At 47.9% G+C, this 20,126-nt stretch overlaps 2 protein-coding genes across 14 annotated transcripts in view; one reads left to right on the forward strand and one right to left on the reverse strand.

Annotated features, from left to right (window-relative positions):
- acaca (acetyl-CoA carboxylase alpha) overlaps positions 1 to 17,633 on the forward strand; it is an 84,251-nt gene extending 66,618 nt beyond the window's left edge. For all 13 annotated transcript variants that reach the window (XM_088616265.1, XM_088616267.1, XM_088616264.1 and 10 more), the window contains 6 exons: positions 2,991 to 3,168; positions 3,599 to 3,711; positions 7,341 to 7,495; positions 10,512 to 10,682; positions 14,243 to 14,379; positions 15,297 to 17,633. In XM_088616265.1, the coding sequence (XP_088472391.1) occupies positions 2,991 to 3,168; positions 3,599 to 3,711; positions 7,341 to 7,495; positions 10,512 to 10,682; positions 14,243 to 14,379; positions 15,297 to 15,423 (881 nt within the window). In that variant the 3' untranslated portion in view covers positions 15,424 to 17,633. The remainder of the gene's footprint in view (positions 1 to 2,990; positions 3,169 to 3,598; positions 3,712 to 7,340; positions 7,496 to 10,511; positions 10,683 to 14,242; positions 14,380 to 15,296) is intronic.
- The window catches only part of aatf (apoptosis antagonizing transcription factor), a 40,663-nt gene continuing 35,356 nt past the window's right edge, over positions 14,820 to 20,126 (reverse strand). Inside the window, exon 12 of the mRNA XM_088616298.1 lies at positions 14,820 to 19,552. Within this exon, the coding sequence (XP_088472424.1) occupies positions 19,489 to 19,552 (64 nt within the window). The 3' untranslated portion in view covers positions 14,820 to 19,488. The remainder of the gene's footprint in view (positions 19,553 to 20,126) is intronic.

Here is a 20,126-nt window from a genome sequence, read left to right on the forward strand (position 1 = left end):
ATGGGAGAATTGGGCTCCTCTCTGTACTTGAGTTTCTACAACAGAGTGCTGCTGTCCTTCTGTACTGTGGGTTTAACCAGAAAGCAGGGAGAGTAGTTGTCACAGCCATATCTATTTGAGATCATATACTGAACCTGTTAATCCCACTAATACATTTAGGTACTGGTGTTTCACAGCATGCAAAGATTGAGCCTGTGCTCATTGCAAGGATGTAACAGTACATCCTTGCATGCAGGCTGACATACATACACTTTGTATGTCAGCCTGTTCCCTTGCACAGTTGTACCCCTATTGCAGCCAGATGTGTGCTTGTATTTTAGAGCATGGTTTGTGTCATGGGGGAGGGGTGGTCACCTCTCTCCTCACTCATCGGTGTCCCACAGCAGCTGCCACAGTGTTACGCTGTACAGTGCCCCAGTAATAACTGTAGATAACCTGAGCTGCTGGGGCTCAGAGACTCTAGCAGCACACCACCTTAGGTGTTGAAGCATGCACTCCAATAAGAGCTGGCCATGCTCCAATGGGGCTGGGCAGGAGACAGCACAGCCGGCATAGCAACAAGGTGGTGGGTGAGGTTGGTGGTGGTGGGGGTCTCTGGACATTCCTTTTGACTTCTCCTTGTACAACCCAGCGCCTTTACAGAGCTGAAAAACGAAGAGGGCCACAAGTGCAGCTAATTTCTCAGCGTCACGCTTTTCAAAACAGGGAGAAAAAAAGCAAAGGCTAGTCAAGCATGGTCTGCGCGTCTTAAAGTCCCCACACAGCTGTGCAGAACCTCTTTCCCCATCATGGGCGTGGAGAATGAGTTAGCCATTAGCTCAGCGAATAAAAACAAAAGATTCTGTGTGCTACACAGATTACAGGAGAGGCAGCTATGGACTTCCTGTGAGCCATGGCCATCATGTACCTGAGCTGATCAAAGACGCACGAGCCATAGGGTCTGTCCGTCACGAAATGTGACACCGCGGACGTGCTGGGTGCTCTCAGCCCTGTCAGCTTCAGAGCAGGGAGGCTCTGGCTGTCCCAGGCACACGCAGAACAGCAAGGCCAGAAGTCGCGCGCTTCAAAAGGGGAGCAGGAAGCCGATTCACTTTGCTTTAACGCTACTTTGATTATTCACAGAAAATGCAGGCGGAAGGTGGTCGGGGGGGGAGGGGGAGCAGGGTAAATAAATAAAAAATAAACAATTATAGCACCCCTCAGTGCACACACTGTGAGGAGCCAATCGCTGTGTCGGCCAAACGACTTGGAAATTGTGTGTAATGAGTAGGAAAAGATTAGAGGCAGCTCTTGCTAGGCTGAAAATTGACATTAGTAAAAGAAAACTCTTTACTAGCCGACCTAGGCGGTCTAATTTAAGCAGTAAAAAAAGAAAGGAAAAAATCGCAGAGTATGAAGGGAGCAGTGTCGGTCTAGCGTGCATCTCCCAGCACGTTTTTCAATCTTACTGCAAGGTTATTCAGCATAATGCAAAATTAAATTAGAAAAGTCTGGGAATATTGGGATGGAAGAGTCATTTTGGAGGTGGTTTATTTCGGTGAACCGGCAGTGACCCACGCTGCCGGGACCTCATGCGTGAAATTCAGTGGAAATTAACACCGGGGTCCCTGCCTGGCACAGCGCACCGCTGGGAATACAAAACCGAGAGCCGTGGCCTCTTGGCAGCGTCGGTGTGTATGGTGTAGCCGCGCGTGCCTGCCATTGAAGTTTACTGATTTCTTTTCTTCCGAACCCACTCTTAAATGCTTGCCAAAAACGCAAAACGGAAAACCAGAATGGAAGACTCCTTCGGTCGATGGATTACTTTGATGCTGTGGGTATGAGTGGGCACCTCTTTCCCCTCTGAGAGAACCAACCCAGCCCCTGCTGGCCGAAACGCTCCACCTGGAGAAGCGAAATGTTCCTAAATTGCCGCTGACGCACCTCTCTCAATCTCGGCGATGTTAGCCAAACCACGGTCAGCCAGGGAAAGATGAAAGCTTCGCAGTGCAAGACTCCTTGCCAGTGTGTTTAGTATTATTCATTAGCTCATCAAACTATCTAACAAATATCTGCATTGAGCAGATCTGCCAACAGATTGGCACAGCATGCTTATTCCTCGGCCGTGTCAGAAAATTAAAAGCGACGTGGATGCAGGAGGGAAACTGTGAGACCTGTGAAGGTTTTCAACATTGCGGGTAAAAAAAACTACCTTCAGGTTGAATTTGATATTCATGCCTTTCTGTAAGAACTGCAGCAGGGTGCTGGTGCCACAGCTCCGCAGGTGTGTGGGAAGGACTGAACTGCTGCAAAGGGAGTGTGTTTCATGGGAGGAAACCAAACAACAATAAACTACAGTCTCTGGAAAAGGAGCAAGCCTGCTCTGCATGTATGAAGAGAAAAAGGAGTAATGTGGACCAATAAAGCACCAAGGAGTAGGATGGAGGGCAGAATCTCACATACGGTATACAGATGCAGACATCATGTTTTGGAAATCCTGGCTTGCTTAAGAAATTGAGAACATAATAAAGGTTAAAAATGAGAGAAGGCCTCTTGGCCCATCTAGCCTGTTTAGTACTAGTTAGATGATCCAAGGGCCTCATTGAGCCATATTTTAAAGCCTATTTTAAAAGAAGGCAGAGTATCAGATTCAAACACAGGGCTGGGTAGCTTATTCCATGCTCTCACAGCACTTCCTGATTGAACAGAGGAGAGGAGATCTCACTAAGCAATAGGACAAACAGTGACTAGGGAGTGGTGCAATGCTCTTCCTGATTGTAACACAGAAATTGAAAAGTTTTCTTTGTTGGTTGTGTCAGTTGTCAGTGGGGCTTTGTTGATGGTGACTCCAATCTGGTGAAGTGCAGAAGTGGTGCAGCCCAGTGTGAGCTTCAGTCAAATCCAGTCTTGCTCCGCTCTAGATCCAGACCACTCTTAGACTCAGTTTAAGTCCAGCTCAAACACAGTCCAGTCACGTTCCAGTCAGACGGTCTCTGCTCCTCTCTTCACAGATATGTACGACCAGGTGCTGAAGTTTGGGGCCTACATTGTGGATGGCCTGCGGGAGTACCGTCAGCCCGTACTGGTCTACATCCCGCCCCAGGCAGAGCTGAGGGGTGGCTCCTGGGTAGTTATCGACCCCACCATCAACCCAAGGCACATGGAGATGTATGCCGACAAGGACAGCCGGTAAGAAACCCTCTTGGAACATTAGATTGGAACTTTTGCTACCTAGTCTATAATGCATTGAATGTTCCCCTGATTTCGTGATAGAAAGCTTGTAGTTATTTCAGGAATCTTGTTTTAGATCTTGAAAAAACAGATTGGGAGTACGCTTTGTAGAAGGAATTGCAGCAGTGCGGTCAATTACAGCTGCCCATGCTGACAGCGGTTGCATCCACAGACAACAGGTCAGATCAATTATAGTCATCAGACAGTAAGGCAGGGACAGATGAAATCAATAAACCCTCTGACAGTGTGGGTCACTGTAATTGCAGCTGGAATCCATCCAGATAGAGCAGTGGGGTGTAGGGGGTCTTGGAGCCTGCAGTCCATAACTTGGGATGTAATTCTTTGGATTAACCTGCCCGGCCTCCCTTCTCTCCTCTCTTCACTATAGTGGTGGGGTGTTGGAGCCAGAGGGCACGGTAGAGATTAAATTTCGGAAGAAGGACCTGGTGAAGACCATGAGACGAGTGGACCCAATCTACATGAGCTTGGCTGAGAGGCTGGGTGAGTGATGGGCCCGTAACAGACAACACCAGTCTGGTTCCAATTCACCACCTTATCTATCCCGCAACACTTAACTCCCCAGTGGCCTTTCACAACCCCTCTCAAATTCTTTTCTTCTCTCTGCCTCTCTCCTCCCAAGTATATCTCTGTAGGCTGGCCGTTCCACACATTTAGGATCTCCTCTCGGTTTCAAAGCTGATCTCTTCAGCTTACAGTCTCCCTAAAACCTGCTAAGGAGGCATCTCAGTTACACTGCTCTCTGTTGCTTCCTGATTCCAGCTCTGCGAGCTCCCAAGATTGTAACCAGCCATTCTTGTCCCATATATTGATGCTGAAGCACTAAAGGGGTTAAGCAGACGATTAAAAACAGCAGACACTGAGAAAGAAATTGTCTGTAAAATTTGTCATTTCCAAACCTGCTGTCAGTAAGACCTCATCACAGGGTAGATTGTGGGCTACAGGCAGTGTAGCGCATTTATTACAATTCCTGCCCATTTTCCTTTCACACACACACCACCACCACCAAAAAAATGAGACTTTTACTTTTAAAAGACATCAAGAAACATCAGGAATCACAATAAAAAAGCATGTCTCAAGAGGCACTACCAAACAGACAGGAAAGCAGGAGTTCACCTGGTGAACCCCACTCTCATGCCAGGGAGAGATGATAATTGACCGTGAAAAAAAGCCAAGCCTTTTTCCTCCATGTTTTTTTCCCAAAGTCAATCTCGATCCCAGAGCAATATAATAATGATGATGATGACGAAAACCAGCGAACATCAGTTCAGTGGACGACACCACGGATTGCATAATTTAGCCGCCGCCTTTTCCCTCTTTTCTCTGTCCTCCTCTCCCTCCTTCCATCCTCTCTCCCTTTCTCTTTCTGGGTAATTTAAAATTTGTCAAACTCTGGCGTCTTCTGGATCGCTGGCCTTTGATATTTTGCTCACTCCATTTGCCACAAACAAGCCGCGGGGCTCGGTTCCTGCTGACTGCTGCAGAAGTGGTGCGGCTCCATTTATCTTGTGCCGCAGACTGAATGCTTACTCATTACTGGGGCTCTCGCTGGGTTAACCCTCTCCTCGCCTTGGCCCTACCTGAGCCTGCACCTACCCCTCCGGCACCCCAGTACACACACACACACCATGCCACCACCGTCAGCACTGTGTTTTACTAGGCCTCTCAAGAACAAAATCCCCAGGATTACAAGTCCTGTGTGTGAGGCTGTCATCTCTGCCTGGAGCAGCTGTGGACACTGGGCTCCCTGGGTTTGAGTGTCTGGGACTCTAGTCTACAGTATATCTCTCATTAACAAAGCGTCTCCAGTATTGAGCAACAGTCATACCGCCTGCATTGCAGAACTGCTTGACTGCAGCGGCATCAGTATTGTTGCTCCTGTTGCCATTGGGATTATGGCTAACAGAAACAGTAAAAATAATAAGCAACAATTTATAATAATAAGCACTAAATGAAGAAAGTGAACTTCTTTATCATGTCCATGGGGCTAGTTGTTTGTGTAGAGAGAATGGAACAGGAAGGTGATGTTTCTGTCCAGGTGTGAGTTTCTGGCGAGTCGGTGTGAGTGTGTGTGCACGCAGCCAGTGTGTGGCTCTGTGCTGTATTATCTCACCCGCGCTCCCGGCTGCTCTGAGCGGTTAACCCTTTCCAGCCTTCCCCCGGGGAAATGTGTCAATCTGAGAGACCACAGATCAATCAGCGGCTGATTATGCTTTTCATTCTCCTTCAATTGATTTTATTCGCGGCTGAAAATAGGCATCTGCTGTCAGCGGGGCGAGGCGGCCTGTGCGGGGCTCTGACGGATTGGTTTTGACAGAGATCAATCTCGCAGCTGATGGGCAGGGAGGCCTGGGAGCAGAGAGCCAGCACTGCATTACAGCAAGAGCAGCCAGAGCCCTGATAATACACTTCGACAGGCTGTCTGATAGACACAGCTGCACACTGACCCACAGCTGCACAGATACACAACGCACTGGTTTCCAACACAACAAAATAATGTTTCACAGCAGCACATTGGCACACAGCTACACATTTTTTGCACAACAGCACTTATTTAGTGCAACAGTAAGGCAGCATTTTACAGCAGTACATTAGTTATGTTTCTGGTATTGTAATTGAAAGTTTGTGGGTTCAAATCCCAGGTGAATCACTGATGTTGTGCCCTTGAGCAAGGTGCTTCACTTAGATTGCTTCAACAAAATACCCAGCTGTATAAATGGGTGCGAGTATAAATCATTTTGAATGAAATCCTCAGCCAAATAAATTAGTAGGGTCTACAGATACACACTCACTGGCTTGCAACAACACACAAAAAGCAAAAATAACACTCTTACGCTTACAGGGCAGCCTAGCAAACACACTGAGTCACTGTTCACCTTCTTGAAGTAACACACCTGTTATTGCAAAACAAGATACTGTTTTTTTAAGTTGAGCAAAAAATATCCAGAACTGACAAAAGTGCAAAGTGATTTCACACCGGTGTAAAATATGTTATGATTGTTTTTTCTCATTTTATGCAAGATTAAACTTTTCCAGGAGAGGGAGAGGTATTATGCAAATGCTATTTATTTTAGCCAAGTGCAGCTCTAGATCAGCAGACACATGCATGCGAATGAAGGAGCTCCCAGGGAAGGTCTTCACCTGTCCGCCGGTTCCTGTGTGCTGTGGTTCCGCCTCTCTCTATGGATCTTTAAATCTGTCTCCGCTTTCTGGACCGTTCCACAATCGATCGGCTCCTCCTCGCTCCCCCCACACAAACCGGGGGCTTTTCTTTTGCTGTTCCTGGTCTCCACCCCGAAGGGGCGAGAAATCTTTACAGCGGCTAGGATTCAAATCGAGTAGAAAATAGGCATTGATGTATTTGTTAATATCACCTTAATCGCTGGCTAGGCTGGCAGAAGGGATGGGGGGGGGACTTCTCTCACCCAGAGGGCCATCATCACGTCTCAGCCTGGGCCTGACCCTGTCTGGGGTCAACTTGTCTGTGTCCATGTTTGTGCTCATGTACAGGCTATTTGGATGTAATGTATCCAGAAGGTACATGTCTCACTAGGGCTCATTGCAGCATGCTGTCCATACAGAGTGTTAGATGTGGCAATTGTATTGGTCTGCAAGGATAGGAAGGCCTTCATCATGGTGGACAACCAGTGTGGGGGGTGCTGCCTGAAGGGTAATACTATACAGAAGCTTTTGTCTAGATCAAGAGCTCCCGAAATCCCCTTTACAGAGGGAGAGGCCTTTACACCAGCGATTTTACTCTGTGATCCGCCTGTCACATCACATGGGGACTCCACCCATATAAATCAGTCAAGAAAGTCACGTTGAAATAGGAACTGCAATTCTGTTCTTAACTGTAAGACATTCAATCGCACAGTGCTGCAGTCCTGGGTGAGAGAGTCTTACAAATACCATAAATACCATCTCTAACAATGAGAATTCGATGTGCCTGTCTTTGAGGGTGCAGGGCGATGGGGGGATTGGGCTGAGGGCAAGTATGTTTCCTGGGTTTCCAGGATCCCAGGCCCCAGTTGGGAATACAAACTGATCTTGGGGGCATTTGTGTAGGTATATAGGTATGGCGTGGCTGACGAGAGTCTCGATTCCCCCCCCAGGCACGCCGGAGCTCAGTGTGGTGGAACGCAAGGAGCTGGAGGCCAAGCTGAAGGAGCGAGAGGAGTTCCTGCTCCCCATCTACCACCAGGTGGCGGTGCAGTTCGCCGACCTCCATGACACCCCAGGGCGCATGCAGGAGAAGGGCGTCATCACTGTGAGTCCCAGTTGGAGGCAGGGGCAGGGGGGTGGGGGGGGGCACTACACCACGGAGAGCCGAGATGCTGTCTCCCTGGAAACACTGGATCAGCGGTCTCCGGGGGAACAGGGCCCACAGCATTCTTTTGGAATTGTGCTCCTGGCTCCTACATCAGCACAGGAAAAGAGCACATTATCGCTTGGAGAATTCAGTGCAGCACTTCTGAAGCCAAAAAGACTTAAGCCTTTTAATTATCTTTTGATAAACTGTTACATCACCTTAGCAAATAAGGTGTGAACCCCAGGGAATAAATCCAATCAAACTCCTCATTACCAAGGATATGGGGAAAAGGTTTGGAAGAAACGTTTTAGACAATTTTGAGATGATAATGTTAGGAAATCATTTTCATAACTCCCACCCCACCGAAGGAATGGGGAATTTGTCGTTATTGTGACTGCACAGACGATTGGGGCCCTGGGGTGCCTGGGAGAAAGATGAATCCACTTGTATCTACAGTGGCGCCACAGATTAAGAGCTGCAAACTTCAAATCGTTTCTCTGATTAAAACTTTCTAGTCAGTGGGCTGGAAAGCGAGTGTTGTCGAGGGCTGGAAAAAAATGAAACTGTGTTTTTGCCAACCAAGAAATTCTTTAAAACTGTTTTGGAATCCCTGCACTCAGAAACGCTTGTTTGTGGGAGAGCTGCAGCAACATACAGAGCTGTCGGTGTGTCGGAGCAACTGGGGCAGGAATTCTGTGCTGTGGAGGGGGTGAAAAGATATTGATCGTTACCTTCGCTGTAGGAGTTAGAGTGCGCTAGAGTGTGAGATTGGAGCTGCTGTAGTGTTACACTGTGGTAAGAGTGCACAGGTGTGCAGCACTGTGAGATTGGGGCTGCTGGAGTATTACACTGTGGTGAAGAGTGCACAGGTGTGCAGCACTTTGAGATTGGGGCTGCTGGAGTGTAACACTGTGGTAAGAGTGCACAGGTGTGCAGCACTGTGAGATTGGGGCTGCTGGAGTGGTACACTGTGGTAAGAGTGCACAGGTGTGCAGCACTGTGAGATTGGGGCTGCTGGAGTGTAACACTGTGGTGAAGAGTGCACAGGTGTGCAGCACTGTGAGATTGGGGCTGCTGGAGTGGTACACTGTGGTAAGAGTGCACAGGTGTGCAGCACTGTGAGATTGGGGCTGCTGGAGTGGTACACTGTGGTAAGAGTGCACAGGTGTGCAGCACTTTGAGATTGGGGCTGCTGGAGTGGTACACTGTGGTAAGAGTGCACAGGTGTGCAGCACTTTGAGATTGGGGCTGCTGGAGTGGTACACTGTGGTAAGAGTGCACAGGTGTGCAGCACTTTGAGATTGGGGCTGCTGGAGTGGTACACTGTGGTGAAGAGTGCACAGGTGTGCAGCACTGTGAGATTGGGGCTGCTGGAGTGGTACACTGTGGTAAGAGTGCACAGGTGTGCAGCACTGTGAGATTGGGGCTGCTGGAGTGGTACACTGTGGTGAAGAGTGCACAGGTGTGCAGCACTTTGAGATTGGGGCTGCTGGAGTGGTACACTGTGGTAAGAGTGCACAGGTGTGCAGCACTGTGAGATTGGGGCTGCTGGAGTGGTACACTGTGGTGAAGAGTGCACAGGTGTGCAGCACTGTGAGATTGGGGCTGCTGGAGTGGTACACTGTGGTAAGAGTGCACAGGTGTGCAGCACTGTGAGATTGGGGCTGCTGGAGTGGTACACTGTGGTGAAGAGTGCACAGGTGTGCAGCACTGTGAGATTGGGGCTGCTGGAGTGGTACACTGTGGTGAAGAGTGCACAGGTGTGCAGCACTGTGAGATTGGGGCTGCTGGAGTGGTACACTGTGGTAAGAGTGCACAGGTGTGCAGCATTGTGAGATTGGAGCTGCTGTAGTGTTACACTGTGGTAAGAGTGCACAGGTGTGCAGCACTGTGAGATTGGGGCTGCTGGAGTGGTACACTGTGGTGAAGAGTGCACAGGTGTGCAGCACTGTGAGATTGGGGCTGCTGGAGTGGTACACTGTGGTAAGAGTGCACAGGTGTGCAGCACTGTGAGATTGGGGCTGCTGGAGTGGTACACTGTGGTGAAGAGTGCACAGGTGTGCAGCACTGTGAGATTGGGGCTGCTGGAGTGGTACACTGTGGTGAAGAGTGCACAGGTGTGCAGCACTGTGAGATTGGGGCTGCTGGAGTGGTACACTGTGGTAAGAGTGCACAGGTGTGCAGCATTGTGAGATTGGAGCTGCTGTAGTGTTACACTGTGGTAAGAGTGCACAGGTGTGCAGCACTGTGAGATTGGGGCTGCTGGAGTGGTACACTGTGGCGGTACGACTGTGCTCCAGTATGCCTGCTGCCTTGAGTCTGTGCCCGCTGGGAGCCTCTCTCCACAGGCCTGCTCTTGGCAGCGCCAGGGGCGGGAGCTGTGGGGAGCCGTCACAGCCAGCTCGGTGTGTAAATACCCACGCTCCCTTCCTCCCCGCCGGATTCGCCGGCGCTACAGCAGCAGGGGAGTGTCATTAATCACATTGGAAATGAATTTCCAGCCCTGCACGGAGAGCAAGCTGGAGCACGTGCGGAGGGGTGCCTGCTCCGTGCCACAGAGACCCTCTGCCTGAGAAGGCAAGTCCGCCTGGGGAGTCCAGAGACACGTCTGTGTCACGTCCCAGTTTGCCTCCGCTGGACTCCGGTCTGCAGCGGAGCTGACGGGAATGCCGTACTCCTACAGGAAGACCGGTGCGGCAGCCCCACTCATTGCCGATCCTATGGGGAAGCGCTGCAGCCAGACCTGGTGTGCTCCCCCTGGCTCAGTGACACTGTGAAGCTGGCTTTCAAACAGGCCGTTATTCTTAATGGCTGTAGTGCACAACTGTTAGAAATGAACAGGGGCCTGCTCCATGCTGTGTTTAACCCCACTCCGCTGAAGCAGCTCACCTTCTAGCAAAGGCTGTAATGGCCGGGATGATTGCAAAGGGGGAAATCGAACTCTGACGTGCCTCGTGGCTCCTGTGTGTTTCAGGACATCCTGGAGTGGCGCACCTCCCGCCAGTTCTTCTACTGGCGCCTGCGCCGCCTGCTGCTGGAGGACACGGTGAAGAGGAAGATCCAGGCGGCCAACAGCGAGCTGACGGACGGCCAGATCCAGGCCATGCTGCGACGCTGGTTCGTGGAGGCCGAGGGCGCCGTCAAGGTGAGCTCTCCCGACCCCCTGCCCCGCACACGCCCCCTTCCTGCTGTCTCCGAAAACTGCCGCAACTCTTCTGTAAAGGTGCAAATCCTGGTGTTGGACATCGTCTTGTTGGATTGTTGTAGGCTTGTTTGCCATCTTGGGGTGAGGAAGAATTTTGAGCGAGCCAGGCACCTTGTTTGCGTTTTATTTACAGCCTGTGGCAGAAGCGCATAATGAGGCATCTGTTCCGGTGCAAACACGCGGCGCTGTAAGCTGGACTGGCCTGTCAGGCTTTGTGCCTGCTGGAGGTGCCTCCTCCTAAAGCCCAAAGGCGCGACTCAATCAGAGACAGTTGCCTTCCACCAGTCCTTCCTTATGCATCGAGGGCAATGATCTCCCGTCTGCTCCTTCAGCCAGGGCAGCTTCAGCGAGACGCACTGCTGTGCACGGTAAAGTGCACTCCTGGCAGGCACGTGTAGCTGTAAACACAGTATTTAATGCAGGCCCTGTAGGGTTGAGCTTCGCCATGTCGTAAATGGAAAAGATAATGCGTCCGTAAAGAATTAGCTGTGCAGCTTTACAGCTACAAAATATTTCCCTATAAAAGCAGCCATCTATGAAAGCAATTCCAAGTCTATTTTTGCTACACTGTCCAGCAGAGAGCATGTGCTGTGCCCAGGCCAAGCCCAGATGGCTGTACTGTGCTTAGTATTCAGGCCGCCTCTCTGTGCCAGCGCTCGCACCAGCTACTGCTAACAGCCCTGCAGCCCTGAGCCAGGCAGTGACACCTCTGCCCACTAAATACTGTTGGCAACACTGTGCCACCCCCTCCCTTCCAGCATGCCTGCGCCACACAGTGGAGGATGTGGCTGAAGTTGCATTTTTTTTTAATCGAAAAGGATGAGCGCTCCACACTTCCCACACCTGGAGTGCCTACTGTGCGCCGCGGCATGCTGTCCCCCTCCCTGTCCTGCCTGCAGAACAGCCTCATGTCATCCCCGGAGAGGGGTGTGCGGTGGATTCCAGCATGGCTGTCATGCAAAGCTCCTTACTTTTAAGGGATTCTCGCTGGGGGAGCTGTGCATCACAGGCAAGTCGGCAAACGGCACTGAAGTAATAGAGGTGCAAATGCACGCAGAGATGATAGAAGTGTCCCTAACACTCGAGACTCCGCTTCGAAAGGGAGTCGCGATAGAAAAGAGAGGAAAAAAAAGGCCCTGGAGTGATGCCAAGTTCCCAAGGTAGTGTACAAGTATCTTTAGAAGCCGGCGTCTTGTTAGCTAATACATTACACCAATCAAGGCGAGTTATCTTAAGCTACAATTAATCTGCACCCTGGCACGCGCTGATAGGACAGCAACATGCTGTTTCTTAATTAAAAGCAAACGGATTAAAAATGATTAATAACGGTATTAAATATTCTCATGGACTACAAGCATGGGGAATCTGGCTTTCTTATGCAGGCTTAAAACGAAGAAGTCATTAACGTTCTTGCAATCTTCATAAGCCAGAGCTGTACTTTGTTTGGGATCAGAAGTTGCTTATTTCATGAATATGCATTTCGCTATCAAGTTTTGTCAAAAAGGCATCAGTGGGGCATTTGGTAGTTGTGAAACTTGTTGACTTTTCATTTATACATTTATTTCCTAGTCCCTTTATTCTAATGGCTAAGATATTAACCTGTTCATGGGTAAGTACAGAGGAAGAATTTGTATGCAAAAAGGAAGGAACATTATACAGTGTGAAATATGAATGATATATACACATCTGTATGAATGCATGTGTATATAAATATTTGTGCTTAAGCAAAGGTGCATGCTCTCCTGGAAATGAAACATAAAAACAGCTACATGTTCAAGCAGCGTTCTTCTGCTTTTTATTCTTCACTTTTTCATTCTTTATTCAATAACACAATTGTATGGAGACCTACTGCAATATTAACTTTGTTTTAAGGTAACATTTAATCCTGATCAGTGATTTGTAGGGCAAAAGGGAAGGCTTTGTTTTATGGATGTGTAGAAAGGAACAGATGACAATGACCTGATGGGTAAATGTGATGGATCGGCGACGACAGCATTTCATGTATCCACGACCTTGAGCTGTTGTGATCAGGTTTCTGTTCAGTGTGACTGCTACAGATTGCTAAAGGAAAAGCTCACTGTATATGTTCTCATTCTACAAACTAAGCCATAATTAATAATAGACAATGTTGACACATTAGTAGAAATCATTGCTGGGGCCTGTGCCTAAATTGCTGATGTTCCCAACATATTATAATGTCTGTTTATTCCATTGGGAAGACCCGTAAGAAGATACTGCTCAGAACATGGGTATTTTGCTGAAGCGCCACCATGCTTAATGAGCTATCTTGGTCACAGACTGTAACTCTAAAGGCTGTAATGACATGAAAGATTATACACAGAAACTGTGGTCCATCAGTGCCTTTCTGAGTAGCAAACTGGATTTCCTGAGAGATCCCCATCCCAGTACTGATCAGGCCCAGCCTTGCTTACCTCCTGCACTCTGAGCCCGTCACAGGTCTGCTGTTAGTTGTAAAGCCAGTCAGGTCAATGACTAAGGATGCAAATGAAGCTGACTGTTTGTCAGACGCAATACATAAAATCAGCCAACGCTGGCGGGCTCAGTTTTCGGGAAAGGTGAAACTTTGTTCTGCAGGGGCTCAGCAGCTTGAGCAACAGAGGGAAGGGGTGTGCTGGCGTGTTCTGGTTGTGTGGTTCAGCTCTCCATGCATGCTGCACTCTTGATTGCAAGGAAGAACTGGCACATTTAGAACAAGGTTATTTTATTGTCTTGTCTGTAAAGGAGACATTTTTTTAAAAATGTTAAAATAAAATACGAAAGCAGGTACCAGACGCTCAGGAAAGAATTCTGTTTGGAAACCAATTACCAGAGCGCTTTTCAAATTGATTTCATTTGTACCGGCAGCTCTCGTCAGCCTGCTCAAGCCCTCCAAGGACAGGGAGATAAAAGATACCCCCCCTCCCCGGTGTGGGACAGTGAAACAAAACTGAAATTTTCAAAGAAAGGTGCAGCAGAGACAGATCAGTATCCAAAAAGACCTTCTTTAACGCAAGTTATTTGTATGACGGTGTAAATGGTGAATTGTGGGATTGTAGAAATAAAAATCAGGCATGTGCTCAGGATTTTGCATAACAGTGTAGTGTTCATGCCCATCCTGCTATTAATTGCTTTGTGTTCTAAGAAAGCTCCTGTGCTGGTTCTACATGATCAATCCAACAGTCCCCTCAAAGCGGAGACAAAGGACTTAGATGAAAGGTGTACAGCTAACTCCTGTTTTCCATCTAAGAACACCATAAAAGAGAATTTTATTAAGCCATTGATAACTAATTTGCAGCACAGCTGTGTGACATGACAGATACAGTATTAAATTAAGCTACACAGGTACCTGTTTTCACAAATGAGTTAACAACACCAGGAAACCGTAACGTGTTGCGTCTATGGCGGGGTCTGACATTGAAAGTCTTACTCTCAACTCCTGGGGCAGTGGGGTTTGCATTACAAGCTGGTGCAGGTGACACTGACCGTCTCTCTCTGGCCAGGCCTACCTGTGGGACAGCAACGAGGACGTGGTGGAGTGGCTGGAGAGACAGCTGAAGGAGGAGGAAGGGGCACGCTCCATCATCGACGAAAACATCAAGTACATCCGCCGGGACCACATCCTCAAGCAGATCCGCAGGTGAGCTGCCAGCCGACCCCACCCCACGCACACTCCTGCATGAAACCCAGTCGCAGCCCATGCTGAAGACAGAAGGCTTTATGTCTTTACAAGATTCCACCAATGGAAGAGCTGTAGGATACCTGCAGCAGGAGGACGCCCCAGGGCTGCAGACTAAGGCTCTAGCATCCTCTCATCTAGATGAAAATGATGGGGGATGAAGATGGGGTGGAGGGCTAGTGTCCCATTCTTACAGCAGTAAAGTTAATGTTCTGCTTCTCCATCTCGAGGTACCAGGCCAGACGGGGACATCAGTCGTCTTGTGCTTAAAGTGTTCTAAAAACACTTAAAAATGTACCTGTCACACCATCATCATCCCCCTTTCAGACACAGCACGACACATTTTAAAGTACTTCGGGAGCATGAGGGAAAACACAAAAAAGAACACCCATGCTGAAGTATTACATAAAACTAAATGGAAAATATTTAATATATAAATCCTGCTACAGAAAAAATAGTTGCATACAAAGTAATTTACACTTTAAGGTGGGAGAGGGGTTGTGTTGTAATATAAGGAAAAACAAAGGTTCACATAAAAGATTTAGTTCTAGATGTGGAAGCGTGTGTAAGAAAGGTTCCAAAAAAGAGGATCTCATTCAACGCATTTGTCTGTGAGTAATTTACCACTCAAAGAGCCTCCTCCTAATGTTTTTTTTGACAGATCCTAGCAACCTGCTTCAGCAACACAGCTGGGCAGTTTGCTCCAAGCCCCTGCAATCCTTGAAATAAAATGTAATACCCATATGCACCTATGCAATATTTATACTGCAGTAATAACACTAACAGTACTTATTGTTGCATTCATTGCTCAATGTTGTCTGCTTGCCAGCATGATGCTAGGGTGACCCTTGACCTTCTCTCTCATCTGCTTCTCCCAGCCTGGTGCAGGCCAACCCTGAGGTGGCGATGGACTCCATCGTGCACATGACCCAGCACATCTCGCCCACGCAGCGCGCAGAGGTGGTGCGCATACTGTCCACCATGGAGGCACCGCCCTCCTCCTAGAGCACGCCCCCCTGCACCCCACCCTCTGCCCCGACAGGCGTGCGCCAGCCTTCAGGACTCCAGAACGCAAGTACCACCCCTTTCCCCCCAAAAAAACCCCACCAACCAACACTGCTAACCACAGGGCAGGAGGGAGTGGCCGAGACTTTTGTGCGTTTCTGCACTCCGGCAGCGCCATCGCTGTTCTGCATTGTGACGACAGCCTCCTTGAACCCACTGAAGGCAGAGGCTCGACTGACGCCCTGGAAAGAAGACGCACAGATCGGCTCTAGAACCAGAATACAGCGTCTGTTATCTACATCTTCAAACACTCGTACTCAATTAGGATTAATACAGGCCAGTGCAACGCTTGTGAAGGTTCAGGGCCAGATTAGTTTGTGTCCTGAAGGAAGAGAGTGATTTTTTTAATAGTTTATCGAGGATTTTCTAAAACAAAAGGTTTGTCCAGTGTGCAAGGTTTAAAATGTTAGTAATTGTACAAAAGAGGGGTGGTGTTGTCTCTACACCTCCCCCCACCGCTCTACAACCTCCTGCAAAAAAAAAAGGACTGGAAGGAAAATCCCATTTTTTAAAAAAAGGCTTTGTGTGTTTGAGTGTGCCGCAATAGCACTTTCAACATCAGTAACCGGGCCCAATTGCTTCTGTTGAACGCAAATGGAAAGATTAAAACACCTTTAAAAGAGCACTTAATTTGCGATCAAAGGCAGCAGGTGTAAACAGGATGTGTGCTGTGTGGCCGGGCCTGCGGGGAGGGGGGGAGGGTATCAAAGCTCGAGGGGCACAGGCTGCTCCCGCCCAAGGGTCCCCACTATTCAGAGCCGAGCGCTTTCACAGGGGCCCCGGGGGTCAGCCGCGGCCTGGCCGCACATGAGAGAGCGACAGGCGCCACCTGGGTGAGACGACGGGCCCCAGGGCGCAGGAACACGCCCCCTCCTGCACGTGCGTGGCTCCAGCACAGCCCAGGTGTATACAGAGTTATAAAAAGCTGAGAGAATCTCTTTTACCAATATCCTGGCATTTTGTTTTGATTTTTAAGATAATACGTTTTGTTAAAATGCTTCAGTTTTTTAATATCTTTTAATGTAAAAGTTGCCAAATGTAAATATCATAACATCTTTCCCTCCTTTGTTTCAGTCTTGAGAAGACTGAGGGATGGTGGTGGTATATTTACAGGCTAATGCCCCACCTCTAAAAAGTGGGTAACCTATTCATAGCGGTTGTTATATTTACATATGCAAATACAATTAGAAAATGAATCGCTCATGTCACTGTTTTAAAGTACTAAACCTAAAAAAAAAATCTTAAGTAAAAATGGAGCGAGCTAAATGAAAAGCTGTGAGCGAATGAAACTGATCATCTGCATGACAGAAATTTCTAAAGCAGGATTTCTTTTGATGGGACCCAGACAGGCCTTTGATAAAAGGTGTTGCACATTTAATGCGGCTTCCATTATTCTTTTAGGACCAATCCTGTATACAAAAAAAAAATCACACCGACTAGCCCCTTTAACTCTACACTTGAATAATAAATTAAAACCATGTACTGTATGTATTCAGATAACCTAACCCTTTATCAAACCAAGGTAATTTACTTTCAGCTTAATTTTTTTTTACATTTGTTTGCACTCTTAAAAATAGAAAGCAAGCAAGGGATTGTTAATGACTGAAGCAGTTAAAAATACACCTGAATTTTGTGATGAAGGGGACAGAGCGCCTCTGAACATAATTCTACTGAGCATGAAGCCTGTTCAGCTTGAACACAGGCAGATGTGAGCACACCGTCCCACAGGGGCAGGGCTTCTGCCAGCTTGCTATAGCATGTCTGACGTTATCCAGATGTGCAGCTCAAACAGACAGATGTGGGTGGGGGGGGGAAATCACTAGAGCAGTGGCCACAGTGTACAAAACACCTTTTCACCTTCTATGGATCTATCAGTTATAAAGGAGAGTTAAGAGAGGTCAGTGTTACGGGATAGGCTCTGTAGTTTTGGATAATGCAGGTGACAGAAAATTACAGGTCAACAATGCCTCTTTGTTTGTTGTTGTTGTTGTTTTTTTTGCCTATCTGAAGGCGAGAAAAGGTTGTGTGATGTAATTGTCTAGCTATCAGTCCTGGTAGTTGTATACTAAGAGGTAGCTGGCCAGGACAAGGGGCTCCTGCAGCCATTCAGTTACCTCACAGTGTTGTTTTAATAAAGTGCAGTACCCGAATGTAATGTCTGCTCTCCTTATTGAATTACAGCATGCAGTGATTGAAGAATCACGGAGGATTAAGTTGGTACTACTTAAAGCAAATCAACAGCCTTTTACTTTCACTATCTTTTATATAATAGTTTTCAGAAAACAGAAGGAAACTTCCATTGTGTTGGCTGCTAATGCTGTAGGCTTTAGGATGCAAAAACAATTACAAATTTTAATTTCTTCAAGCCACAACCTCATAACCAAAAAAATGCCTATCCTCTATTATAACGGTATACAAAAATATATATACTTTAGAAAATGCAATGATATCTTTAAATAGCATTTCTAATCCTGTCAGCATGCAATGGAACTGCACACCAACGTGTGTATAATACACAAAAACGCTGAATAAAAATTATTTATCAAACAACAGAGGGGGAAAAAAAGCATTTCCCCGATTATCTTAAAACTTAAGTCCTCAATATTAGTCTAATGCTTGATGCTTTTTTACCAGCCGATGATCAAAGTGGTATTTTCGTAAATTTCAAGCTTTTTAACTTCAACAGTCTTAAGAGGGATGAGGAAGATCAAATTAAAAAAAAAAAGAAATCTTTGTAGTCTCTTTCCTTTGTTTTTGTCTTCCACTTTCAGACTGGGCCGAAAGATAGGTCAGCTCTATTACCAGTACGCCAGCCCACAAATATTTAAAACAAATTGAATTGCACACCCAATACCCATCACAATAACGGCAGGCACAATAACTAAATTAGCAATTCAACACAATAATTGGAAATGCGGCTTGCTCTATCCCAACGGCCTCCCCCGAGGCCCTGGCTGATCTATGGAGGCACGTCAGACTCACTAATTCCGCAGCTAATTAGAGACGCGCTGGAAAATGAAGTTGTTTGTCTCAAAATAGAATTTTCCGAGTGTTGTGAAGAACAGAAGCACAAGTCGAGCCGAGACTGGGGACAGACAAAAAAAAACAAGAGACCGAATCCCGTTGTCCTGTTCTCTGAGCCTTTTTTTCCTGTAATAATAATAATAACAAAAACAACAATAACAATAAAAGCCAAGAAATGAAAAAAACGGAAAAGCCACTTTTCTCCGAAGACAAAAACGCGGAGTCTGTTTCTTTGTTGCGGACACAATTCGATTTGGGCTTTGTTGCCGCCGCCGCCGCTGCTGTGTGTGGCTGCGCTGGCGGGGGGGTCTCGCGGGGTCTCTGTGGAGAGGGACTGGACAGTGGTGGGGTGGCAGCGGTCTGGCGGATGTTTCCGGGGGGAGGGGGGAGGATGTTGGCGGTGTGGGAGAGCCCAAGGGAGAAACCCAGGAGACTTCACTGCCGCAGGGGCTGCTGCTTGAGGACCTGCTTGTCCACGAGCAGCCTCACGTCACGCTTTTGAGAACTCCCAAACACCTCTCGTCTGCGTGGAAAACGACCTGTCCATTTCACCCCGGTGAGCGATACAGAAGTGTGCATAGCTTAACATTGTTTCAAAGGACGCGAGACCTTGACGGTCTTCACACAATACTAAAAAACTTTACAAGAATCTCCGCCAGTTAACTTCTAAACTCTGGAGAGGTGTGCCAGCCACAAAGATAAAACAAACGTCTTTCAGGGACAATCCCTACAAGCCCGGATCCTGTATCATGTTCCTGACTGATTCAACACAGACCCAGTCTCCCCTTGCCAGTTCAAGAGTTCAAGAATTCAAGAGTTTTGCCTTTTGTTTTATGTAGCACTGTCTCAAGGTAAGTACCATCGGCTTTCACGTCGATGTCGACTCTCCTTCCCAAAGGCACCTGGATCAGGATCGGGAACGGTGCTCTGCGCGTCCCTCGGTACGTCTGCGTCCTGCCTGCCCCTCCATCTCGGCCCTCCTTACAGCTGCAGGGCGCCGGCCGCGGGGGAGACCTTCCCGAACAGCGAGCGGTATAGCTCTGTCCTGCACGCAGAACACAAGACCGACATCAGACCCGACAGACTTCACTCGAGTGACAAGAGGCTTAAATTGAAAGGTCAAAGGCCGAGATAAATCATTACTGTCATTGTAGTTGGACCTGCGGCTCCTTCAAGACCCATTAGTACAGGCTTACTCAACCCTTCTCTTTTCAAGGCGCACTTAAGCATGAGTCACAACAGTCAGGGCACACGCTGGTCTCACTCAGTGAGTACTTCTGCTCATTAAGATACCTACTCCTTGTCCCAGCTGTGAGCGCCATGCAGACCACTGCATGGGGCATTAGTGCTGTTTCCCCACTCACTGGGAGAGTTCAAAGGGGAAACTAGCATCGCTGGCATCGCACTGAATATTGGACAGATGACCAGTATGGGTAAGCTGAAGCTTACATACTGAGCACTAGAGCAATAGCATGCCATTCAAGTCTGGTCATTAACAGTAAATCATTTTCTTGAAAATAAAAGTGTCAACTGAGCTATCTGCAGTAAAACCAGAAATAATCGGGGCCGCGGCACAGAGATGCCAGATGTTTAGGTCATGCATTATCGACAGTCTTTGA

Source organism: Lepisosteus platostomus, chromosome 22 (genome assembly GCF_059453375.1).
Source record: "Lepisosteus platostomus isolate fLepPlt1 chromosome 22, fLepPlt1.hap1, whole genome shotgun sequence".
Taxonomy (NCBI): Eukaryota; Metazoa; Chordata; class Actinopteri; order Semionotiformes; family Lepisosteidae; genus Lepisosteus; species Lepisosteus platostomus.